General features: G+C 47.8%; 1 protein-coding gene across 8 annotated transcripts in view; it reads right to left on the minus strand.

Annotated features, from left to right (window-relative positions):
• Window positions 1-12,169, minus strand: part of sec31a (SEC31 homolog A, COPII coat complex component) — a 133,527-nt gene that overhangs the window by 52,749 nt on the left and 68,609 nt on the right. For all 8 annotated transcript variants that reach the window (XM_038791674.1, XM_038791676.1, XM_038791679.1 and 5 more), the window contains 2 exons: window positions 9,006-9,179; window positions 7,154-7,336 (listed from right to left, as the gene is read on the minus strand). In XM_038791674.1, the coding sequence (XP_038647602.1) occupies window positions 7,154-7,336; window positions 9,006-9,179 (357 nt within the window). The remainder of the gene's footprint in view (window positions 1-7,153; window positions 7,337-9,005; window positions 9,180-12,169) is intronic.

Here is a 12,169-nt window from a genome sequence, read left to right on the forward strand (position 1 = left end):
GCAAATGGGAGAATTCGACGGTGCGGATATATCAGGACTGGAGTGCGGAGGTGGCAAAGCGGCGGGCCCGGTTTAACCGGACGAAGGCGGTGCTGCACGCAAAGAGGATCAAGTTCGGAATGCTGCAGCCAGCGCGTTTGTGGGTCACCTACAAGGACCAGCACCATTACTTTGAGACCCCAGAGGAGGCATGGACTTTTGTTCGGGAGGAAAAGCTGGACCTGAACTAGAACTTGGGAACGCCGGCGGTCGAGGCCGCCCGAGTACCCTTGACTGATCAAGTGGCCCATGTCTTTCTTAGGCCAGGTCGGAACTTGGTTAAAGTTGATGGATCGTTTGGTTCCTTTGAAACTTGTGTTATGGGGGGTTTCTTTGTTCCTTTTTGTGTGTCTCTTCCCGTTGCCAACTTCCCTTAATTATTGTTGTTGTAGGGGGGGCTTTTTTACTGTTTTTTGATCTGTTCTTTAAGGGTTATGGTTACTGTTCTGTTCGATGGAGGGTGATGGTTAAATACGTTATTATTGGGTAGTTATTTAGTTATGCAGGCATAGTTATGTATTTATGTATTTATTTGAGATTTGTTATTTATATTGTTATATTGTTAAGTTGGGGAGGCGGGACGGGGGGGGTGCAAGTTGGTTATGCGTGTTTTCTTTTTCTCTTTTTCTTCCTCTCGTTTTAAGGGGGCTTCTTTATGGGCTTGGATGGGGACGGGGGTGGAATTGAAGATGGCGGGGTAGGGTGTGGCCGGGCGAAAGCGCGGGCTTTCCCCTGTTTCCCGCGCGCGGGACGGAGGAAGGGGGAGGAGAGAAGAGGGGGGTGTGGCCAGCAATGGCGGCTTTTCCCGCGCTGAAGCGGGGTCAGAGAGGGATGGCAAGGGGGGGGGGAGGCCCCTCCCCCCCCACATCGGGAGGAGTCGGAGTGTGGCAGGGGCAGCCGGGTCAGCGAAAACCAGCTGACTCTCGGGAGTACGATGGTGGATACACCGCGGCTAGGAGGGGTCCTAGCCAGGGGGGGGGGGGGGGGGGGGGGGGGGAAGGGGGGTTACGGGGGGATACCGGGTTGCTGCTGGAAAGGCCGAGGACGGGAAGGGAAGAACGGGAGGAGAGAGGGGGAGGGGCCATCGCCATGGGGAACGGGTCAGAAGGGGAGGGTCGACCCGGGGCGAACAGGGGACAGGACATGGCTAATAGACAGGGGAAAGGGACGGGTCGCTCCGCGACCCGGTTGATTACTTGGAACGTGAGGGGGCTGAATGGGCCGGTCAAGAGATCAAGGGTTTTTTCACACCTAAAGGGACTGCAGGCGGATGTGGCAATGTTGCAGGAGACTCACTTGAGAGTAGTAGACCAGGTACGCCTGAGAAGGGGGTGGGTGGGACAGGTGTTCCACTCAGGCTTGGACGCAAAGAACCGGGGGGTGGCGATTTTGGTGGGAAAGAGGGTGTCGTTCGTGGCGGCGCAGGTGGTAGCAGATAAGGAGGGTAGGTACGTGATGGTGAAGGGTAGGCTGCAGGGAGAGAATGTGGTGCTGGTGAATGTGTATGCCCCGAATTGGGATGACGCGGGTTTTATGAGGCGCCTGTTGGGCCTCATTCCGGGTCTGGAGGCAGGGGGCCTGATCATGGGGGGGGACTTCAATACAGTGCTCGACCCTGGGCTGGACAGATCGAGTTCCAGGACGAATAGGAGGCCGGCAGCGGCAGAGGTGCTAAGGGGGTTCATGGAGCAGATGGGGGGGGTAGACCCTTGGAGATTTGGCAGGCCAAGGGCGAGGGAGTATTCTTTTTTCTCCCACGTCCACAGGGTGTACTCCAGAATAGACTTTTTTGTACTGAGCAGGGGGCTGATTTCGAGAGTGCAGGACACGGAGTACTCGGCCATTGCGATTTCGGACCATGCACCACACTGGGTAGAGGTAGAACTGGGGGAAGCACGGGACCAGCGCCCGTTGTGGCGCCTGGATGTGGGGCTGCTGGCGGACGATGAGGTGTGCGGAAGGGTCCGGAAGGGCATTGAGAGATATCTGGGCACGAACGACACGGGCGAGGTGAAGGTGGGGATAGTCTGGGAGGCCCTGAAAGCAGTGATCAGAGGAGAGCTGATCTCCATAAGGGCACACAGAGAAAGGAAGGAGAGGCAGGAGAGGGAGAGACTGGTGGGGGAACTTATAGAAGTGGACAGGAGATATGCGGAGACACCAGAGGAGGGGCTGTTGAGGGAGCGGCGCAGTTTACAGGCCCAGTTTGACCTACTGACCACTAGGAAGGCGGAGACGCAATGGAGAAGGGCACAGGGCGCGGTCTATGAGTACGGGGAAAAGGCGAGCAGGATGCTGGCACACCAGCTGCGCAAGCGAGATGCAGCCAGAGAGATTGGGGGAGTGAGAGAGAAGGGAGGGAACGTAGTGCAGAAGGGGCAAGAGGTGAACGGGGTCTTCAGGGATTTCTACAGGGAACTGTACCGGTCTGAGCCGCCCAGGAGGAGGGGGGGAATGGAGAACTTCCTCGATAGATTGAGGTTCCCAAAGGTCCAGGAGGAACGGGTGGAGGGGCTGGGGGCGCCGATAGAGCTGCAGGAGCTAGTTAAAGGGATAGGCCAGATGCAGGCGGGGAAGGCGCCGGGGCCGGATGGGTTCCCGGTGGAATTTTATAAGAAGTATGTGGACTTGGTGGGTCCAGTGCTGGTGCGAGCCTTCAATGAGGCGCGAGAGGGGGGGGTTCTGCCCCCGACAATGTCACAGGCCCTGATCTCCTTGATCCTGAAGCGGGACAAAGACCCTGTACAGTGCGGGTCCTACAGGCCTATCTCCCTCTTGAATGTAGATGCCAAACTGTTGGCAAAGGTCCTGGCAACCAGAATAGAGGATTGTGTGCCAGGGGTAATCCATGAGGACCAGACGGGGTTCGTAAAGGGACGACAACTTAACACAAATGTCCGGAGACTGTTGAATGTGATTATGATGCCAGCAGTGGAGGGGGAGGCTGAGATAGTGGTAGCACTGGATGCGGAGAAGGCATTCGATAGGGTGGAGTGGGAATACCTGTGGGAGACGCTGGAACGGTTTGGGTTTGGGGAGGGATTTATCAAGTGGGTGAAGCTGCTGTATTCGGCCCCGATGGCGAGTGTGGTTACAAACGGGAGGAGGTCAGAGTATTTTGGGCTCCATCGAGGTACCAGGCAGGGATGCCCCCTATCCCCCTTACTATTTGCATTAGCGATCGAACCGTTGGCGATGGCACTGAGGGGTTCAGGGGGGTGGAGAGGACTGACAAGGGGAGGGGAGGAACATCGGGTATCACTCTATGCGGATGATTTGTTGTTGTATGTGGCAGACCCGGAAGGGGGAATGCCGGAGGTAATGGAAATACTAGCGGAGTTTGGGGACTTTTCGGGATATAAATTAAATGTGGGTAAAAGTGAGGTCTTTGTGATACACCCGGGAGATCAGGGGGAGGGAATTGGGCGGCTCCCCTTTAAGAGAGCAGTAAAGAGCTTCAGGTACTTAGGGGTGCAGGTGGCAAGGAACTGGGGGACCCTCCACAAGCTGAACTTTTCAAGGCTGGTGGAGCAGATGGAGGAGGAGTTCAAGAGGTGGGACATGGTACCGCTGTCGCTAGCAGGGAGGGTGCAGTCAGTCAAAATGACGGTCCTCCCGAGGTTCTTGTTTCTGTTCCAGTGCTTGCCCATCTTTCTCCCCAGGGCCTTCTTCAAGAAGGTAACTAGCAGCATTATGGGCTATGTGTGGGCACATGGCACCCCTAGAGTGAGAAGGATTTTCTTGGAACGGAGTAGGGACAGTGGAGGATTAGCGCTACCCAATCTTTCTGGATACTACTGGGCGGCGAACGCATCGATGGTGCGCAAGTGGGTGATGGAGGGGGAGGGGGCAGCTTGGAAACGTATGGAGAGGGCGTCCTGCGGCAATACAAGCCTGGGGGCGCTAGTAACGGCACCATGGCCGCTCCCCCCCACAAGGTATACCACGAGTCCGGTAGTGGCGGCCACCCTTAAAATCTGGGGGCAGTGGAGGCGACACAGGGGGGAAGTGGGGGGTCTGATGGCGGCGCCACTGAGAGGGAACCACAGATTTGTCCCGGGGAACACTGGCGGGGGATTCCAGAGCTGGCACAGGGCGGGCATCAGGCAACTGAGGGACATGTTCATAGAGGGGAGGTTTGCGAGCCTGGGAGAGCTGGAGGAGAAATTTGAGCTCCCCCCGGGGAACACGTTTAGATACCTGCAGGTGAAGGCATTTGCCAGACGACAGGTGGAAGGATTTCCCTTGCTACCCGATAGAGGGGTGAGTGATAGGGTGCTGTCAGGGGTCTGGGTCGGAGAAGGGAAGGTCTCGGACATCTACAAAATAATGCAGGAGGTGGAGGAGGTATCGATAGAGGAGCTGAAAGACAAGTGGGAAGCGGAGCTGGGAGAGCAGATAGAAGATGGGACATGGGCGGATGCCTTAGAGAGGGTCAATTCGTCGTCGTCGTGCGCAAGGTTGGGCCTCATCCAATTTAAGGTGCTGCATAGAGCCCATATGACGGGGACTAGGATGAGTCGGTTCTTCGGGGGTGAGGACAGGTGTGTTAGGTGTTCGGGAAGCCCTGCGAACCATGTACATATGTTCTGGATGTGCCCGGCACTGGAAGAGTTCTGGGAGGGGGTGGCGGGGACGGTATCGAGAGTGGTGGGAACCAGGGTCAAACCAGGGTGGGGGCTAGCGATTTTTGGGGTTGGGGTGGAGCCAGGAGTACAAGAGGCAGGGGAGGCCGGAATATTGGCCTTTGCGTCCTTGGTAGCTCGGAGAAGGATCTTGATTCAGTGGAGGGACACAAGGCCACCAAGTGTTAACACCTGGTTAAACGACATGGCAAGCTTCATCCAATTGGAAAGAATCAAATTCGCCCTGAGAGGGTCGGTACGGGGGTTCTTCCGGCGGTGGCAGCCCTTCCTTGACTTTCTGGATCAGAGATAGGAACTGGAGGCCGAAACAGCAGCAACCCGGGGAGAAAGGGGGGGGGGGGAAGGGAGGGGGGGGGGGGGGATAGCAACGAAGGGAGCACGTCAGCGGGGGGTCGCGGGCAATGACTGCCCGAGGCCATCGGCAGAAAGGGAAAAACGGTTTGGTTGCTAGACTGGTAGCGCGGGGGGGGGGGGGGGGGGGGGGGGGGGGGAGGGTGGGGGGGTGCGCGCGGGGGGGAGGGCGTGGGGAGGATATTCCAGGGGGGATTTGTTGTGTTATAATTTAAAATGTAGTAGGGGTAAATGTTTGTATCGAAAAATTTCAATAAAAATTATTTAAAAAAAAAAAAAAAAAAAGTACTTGACTGTAAAGCATCTTAGGACACCCTACAGTTATGGAAGGTGATTCATAAATGAAAGTTATTTATTTATGTTCTGTCAATGTGCCAGAGAATGCAAGCTGCATTATATAACTCAGTGGGCTAGACAGCTGGTTTGTGATGCAAAACAAGGCCAGCAGCACGGGTTCAATTACCGTACCAGCTGAGAATTCTGAATTCTCCCTCTGTGTACCCGAACAGGTGCCGGAATGTGGCTACTAGGGGCTTTTCACAGTAACTTAATTGCAGTGTTAATGTAAGCCTACTTGAGACAATAAAGATTAATTATTTATTTATTTATATTAGCAAAATTCTTATACACTTTTCCATGGTCTTGGCATCATTACCCAAGAAGGATGTCCAGAAACGGAAGCAATTTACAAAATGCAACTGAATGGATGATCCACAAATTTCATCTGTCATGTATATCCGTCCAATTCATTAACTGTGGCATAATTTGATTGAGGCTCTTAGATGGCACCTTACTAAAAATGCATTTACATAGAGATTACTTCACATTGTCAATTTCCTCAAAAACGACAAAATTTGTCAAATAAACTTGCTTTTTACAATCCACACTGTCTTTAATTAATTTATGTTTTTCTAGGCAAATATTTACCTTACTTTGCATTATGACCTCCAAGAGCTTACCACTGACGTTAGGCTGACTGTTCTATAGTTACTTGGTTTATTCCTTTCATTTTTTGGAACAGAGGTGATATGTCAACAACCCTCTAGACTTCTGGCACAAATTGAAAATCTAATAACGTTTGAGATATTGTCATTGAAACCCCTCTATTGCCTTCAGAATTACATAGATAGAACAGTACAGCACAGAACAGGCCCTTCGGCCCTCGATGTTGTGCCGAGCAATGATCACCCTACTTAAACCCACGTAACCCGTATACCCGTAACCCAACAATCCCCCCATTAACCTTACACTACGGGCAATTTAGCATGGCCAATCCACCTAACCCGCACATCTTTGGACTGTGGGAGGAAACCGGAGCACCCGGAGGAAACCCACGCACACACGGGGAGGACGTGCAGACTCCACACAGACAGTGACCCAGCCGGGAATCGAACCTGGGACCCTGGAGCTGTGAAGCATTGATGCTAACCACCATGCTACCGTGAGGCCCCAAATTCTAGGACACATGCCAGAAGTGTCTTTCCACTTTGAGCTACACCAGTTTTTCTTTTAAGATCTACTTAATGAAATGAAATAAAATGAAAAATGAAATGAAAATTGCTTATTGTCACGAGTAGGCTTCAATGAAGTTACTGTGAAAAGCCCCTAGTCGCCACATTCCGGCGCCTGCCCGGGGAGGCTGGTACGGGAATCGAACCGTGCTGCTGGCCTGCTTGGTCTGCTTTAAAAGCCAGCGATTTAGCCAAGTGAGTTAAACCAGCCCCTATAGTTATTATAATTAAATGCGTCCTTCCATCTTCATTATCACACTGTCTATGTGAACTATGAAAATCAAGTCTACCTTCAAAAAGACTGGAGCAGTGGACAGGACCATATGGGCAAAAGACATCACCCAAATAAGATCACAAGTTATTACAACCCTGAGTTATGCTATCATAGTTAGATACTGCACAGTACAAGCATATATTTTGGTCCATACTTTACTGCTAATATGTTTACTAAACCATCTACCTGATCAGCATAGGAAGTAAATTTAATAAAGAGGAATCTTACCCAAAAGCCAAGCCTTTCTGAATTTACATCTCAAAAAGATTCTACACAATATGAAAAATGTATGCATGCCTAAACTTAACCAAACTGTGAAGAAGCTGCCTCACCTGTGCATAGTATTGCTGGGTCGGTGCTTGTTGCTGCAACTGCCCTGGGATGTGTGAATGGTTGGAGTTGGCTCGACCTCTTGGAACTTGATGCTTTCCATGTGGAAAAGAAGTCAATTCCTGCCCAGCTACCTGCTCACCTTGGGCACGGAACAGTCTGTCTCGCAACTGCAGGATCGTCAACTTGTTGAAAGAAGATGAAGAAATAAATAAAAATGAAGGGGGATAAAGATAGATTTATGAGCTTCTTCAAAATGAAAGCTTTTCATTTTCAGAGGAGCTGTCATCAAAGGTTTCCCTTTACCTTCCTTTGTGTGTCACAGCGACAAACTCTGTCATCATCACATCTCCTAAAAAGTTTCTTTTTTTAAAGTTGTGAAACTAAGTACGTTTATTCTGCATCAACAAGAATATTTTTCTCTCGTCATTTATTTTGCAATAATGCAGATGTGAATAGACTTGATGCTGCCCATTTGCTCACTATTACTACAACTCTCTTGACTGTTACTTCCTTCCTAAAATGGGTGAGAGGAAATAAGCAACAAACAAAAGAAATACTCATTAAAAGGACTATCCTGTGCAACATTGCATGGGGGAAGAGGGGAAACATAAATGAAAAGCCAAGTCCTGAAGTCAAAATCAGAGCAAACGTTATGTAGTAGAAGATAAATTCCAAACTATCAGCATGGTTGGTACTCACTGTTTGGAAGTAATTTAAATTTAGCGCCAAGCAGAAATATAACTATGGATAACTCAGGTGTGCTTTCTAAAATAATTTACAACCAGAATAATGTAATGGTTACAGATGTTATGAATCATGCAATGCTGTTTTATGCACTTTAACTTCAATTTAACTTTGAAAGAAATGTATAAAAACTAATTGCACTGTTTTTTTATAATTTAAATAAAAATCATCTTTTTTCCAATTAAGGGGCAATTTAGTGTGCCCAATCCACGTACCCTGCACATCTTTGGGTTGTGGGGGTGAGACCCACGCAGACACGAGGAGAATTTGCAAACTTCCAGGATCAAACTTGGGTCCTTGGTACCGTGAGGCAGCAGTATTAACCACTGTACCACCATACCTCCCCAAACTAATTGCACTGTTGAGTCATACTAATAGAATGCAGTGATGTAATTTGTATTACATGAAATGTGATAGAATTTTAGTACCATTTTATTTTTTACATATATATAGGAGACCATTTTAATGCAAATGATCATTTTGAATCCCACTTGCTGTCATTTTTGGTAATCTTTATATTCCAGAGCTGATATGGGGCCTGTATTTTAATAGATGTCAGGCCATTTCAATAACCAGTGCCAATTCACAGTATTAAGCTACATGAAAAGTGTTAGACATAAGTCAAAGTAAATAACCAATTCACTGAAAGAAATTAGGATGGATCAATTATTTCAGTTTTGGATGAACGTGAAGTTTTGGTAGATGTAGAGTTTGCGTAAAATGTGCTTTTTTTTTTGTTCTCCTTGATCAGTGCATACTTGTATTTTTGAGTAATCCACATTAATATTACTGACATTGTACCATTTATATATCCCAAGAAATCAAGAATCTAGTAACACAGATGTTACCCAAAGCTTAATTTGCTTTCACTATTTATAAAACTAACAAAATATGGAAAACAACACGTTATGTGTTGCAATTCTGTCTCTCCACAATATGAGTTACGAGGCGCATTGTAAAAATATTTCTTTGCGAATCTTCCCCTCGACTAAAAATTGCCACTGATGTGGCCCATGAAGACATGTGCTCAAACAGCTGGTTTCCTCAATCATCAAGAAACATGTGGCTGGAAAGTGGAGAATAAGCTAAAACACCTTGAAGTATTACCTGATTGGTATCAGTAGGAAGATAAGACAAAGCAGCAGTCAGACTTCCTTGTGCAGCTAACAGACCAGCATATTGACTCATCTTTTCTGCTAGGACATCACCCGTTCCATTATTGTTTGTTCCTTGGCTAAGTTCAATGGCTTTACGCAAAACCACTACTTTCTCAATCAGATCCTGAAAACAGAGGACACAAAAATATAGAAAAAACTATTAAAATCTTGCTGCTAGAAAAATCTTCTCTCGGAATTAGGCTGTAACTGAAGTTAGCCACAACAAAGCCTTGCAAACCTGACCCTGGGAGTTACTGAGGCCAAAAAAAGTCATTTTTAGAATTTATGCAGGGTCACAGATTCCCAGTGCACAGAGTCATGCCACAATTCATGCAGCCAATGGCACAAAGTAATTCTGCTATGACAACATGAGGTTAGCAAACAGGAAGACTTTGGGGAAACTGTCCCATCACGTGGAAAGTGGTACTAATCAGCTGTGTCCAAAGCCTTTTAACCCTATTGCAATGGTGTGGGTATTATGAAGCTGGAGCACTGCTCGGCCAAATTATTGAGGCGGTATCCAATAATTATAGATATTGCAAAGTCTAAAGAGCTTAATTGAAGTTTGCAATGAATCTCAACATCCACAAAGGGTTCTTGTAAGGTACTTTGCACATGCTACAGTTTCTTATATGTAAGCAGCAACGCATTGCACACTAAACCATTCAGAAGTTGTTGGAAGGGCGGCACGGTGGCACAGTGGTTAGCATTGCTGCCTACGGCGCTGAGGACCCGGGTTCGAATCCCGGCCCTGGGTCACTGTCCGTGAGGAGTTTGCACATTCTCCCCGTGTCTGCGTGGGTTTCACCCCCACAACCCAAAGATGTGCAGGATAGGTGGATTGGCTACGCTAAATTGCCCCTTAATTGGAAAAAATAATTGGGTACTCTAAATTTATAAAAAAAAAAAGAAGTTGTTGGAAGAGGAGGATCCTTTGATAGCAATAACATGTATTTATGCAGTGCCTTTAATCTAATTAAATGCCCTCCAGGCACTTTGCAGGAGCATGATCAAAATCTAACATTTAGCCAAACAAGAGATATCAGAGCAAATTACAACAGAGTTCAAAAGGAAGGGAGTGAAAGGATCTTTTCAGCTTAAAATTTTACTAAGGTGGAACAAAAAATAGAAAGGTTAAGAAATGGAGAGGGCAGCACGGTGGCCTAGTGGTTAGCACAACCGCCTCACGGCGCTGAGGTCCCAGGTTCGATCCCGGCTCTGGGTCACTGTCCGTGTGGAGTTTACACATTCTCCCCGTGTCTGCGTGGGTTTCGCCCCCACAACCCAAAAATGTGCAGAGTAGGTGGATTGGCCACACTAAATTGCCCCTTAATTGGAAAAAATAATTGGCTAATCTAAATTTAAAAAAAAAAAAAAGAAATGGTGAACCAGGCAGCAGAGCTAGATTTGAGCTCTGCCACCATTTGAAAAAAGACTGAGGGGGAGGGGTGAAGAGCTATTGGTGAATTAGGGCAACGGCTATATAAGGAGGCTGCACAAGTGGAGTGAGACAAGGCCATGTCAGCATTTCAAGGAGGGGTTTTAACATTTATTCTGGAAGAAAAAGGTGAGCAATGATGGAGATAATTAGTGGTTGGATAAGTATGTGGGCAGCTGAGTTTTAGAGAGATTTGGAGTTTGCACGTTCGCCCCGTGACTGCAGAGTTTCCTTTGGGTGTTCCGGTTACCTCCTACTGTCCAAAGATGTGTCGTTTAGGTGCATTGGCCATGCTAAAACTGCTGCTTAATGTTCAACGGTGTGCAAGTGGGGTTACAGGGATAGGGAGGAGAGTGGGCCTAGGTTTGATTCCTGGCTTGGGTCACTGTCTGTGCGGAGTCTGCACGTTTTCCCTGTGTCTGCGTGGGTTTCCTCTGGGTGCTCTGGTTTCCTCCCACAAGTCCCGAAAGATGTGCTGTTAGGTGAATTGGACATTCTGAATTCTTCCTCAATGTAGGGGGCCAGAGTGTGGCGACTAGGGGATTTTCACAGGAACATCATTGCAGTGTTAATGTAAGCCTACTTGTGACACTAATAAAGATTATTATTATTAGGGTGCTCTTTCAGGGGGTTCCGTGCAGACACGATGGGCTGAATGGATTCCTTCTGCACTTTAGGGATTCAATGGAGAAAAGAAGGCTGAGAAAGGTGAGGTTGGAGAAATCAGACATATAAAGGCATGGATATTGTGTCGGTGGAAGAAAGCCAAGCTAATAATGAATAGGGACTAGAAACTCAGCTTGAGACTGAACAGGAAATTAATATTTCAAACTATCTGGTTTAGCCATCTACAGTAGCTAGGGAGAGACATGGGTCAGGAGTAACAGAATATGTAATTTATACGCATAGCAGTTTTTCCATTCGCATTAGTAACCACCTGATCAAAAAATATCTCACTGATGTGAAAGTTCCACCTTGTGTTTCTATCTTTTTTTTCTACTGCTGTTCTACTACTAAACCAGTTTTTGATACAACTGGACGATTATTCTATAAAGCTGAGCGTTGATCAAAAACTTTGTACATGGAACCTATAATACAAACACCCAACTCGGGCGACACAATGGTTAGCACCTCTGCCTCACAGTGTCAGAGACCTGAGTTCGATTCCGACCTTGGGTGACTATCTGTGTGGATTTTGCATGGGTTTCCTGTGGGTGCTTCAGTTTCCTAATACAGTCCAAAGAGTACAGTTTAGATTGATTGGCCATGGTTAATACGTGAGGTTACGGGGATAGAGCCTAGTTAGGGTGCTCTTTAGGAGGGTCAGTGGTGAGTCAATGGACAGAATGGCCTCCTTCTGCACTGTAGGGATTCTATGGAATTAACACAATGTCTGTATGGGAATAGAAAACACTGAAAGGTGATGGCTTCTTAATATTCAAACCCCACTCCTGGGACAATTACAATCTAGTTGACATTCAGCCCAACTCACTTCTGACGAAGAGCCAAAATGTACTCTAAATATTGACTATGCTATACCTCCTTACAGACGCTGCCAGATCTGCTGAGTTGTTCCAGCATTCCCTGTTCTCACTTCAAAGTGTTCAAGATGCCATTTCACTATTCAAAAAGGGAGTTATCCCAGTATTCTTTTTTTTTAAATCTAGAGTAGCCAA

Source organism: Scyliorhinus canicula, chromosome 3, assembly GCF_902713615.1.
Source record: "Scyliorhinus canicula chromosome 3, sScyCan1.1, whole genome shotgun sequence".
NCBI classification, from domain to species: Eukaryota; Metazoa; Chordata; class Chondrichthyes; order Carcharhiniformes; family Scyliorhinidae; genus Scyliorhinus; species Scyliorhinus canicula.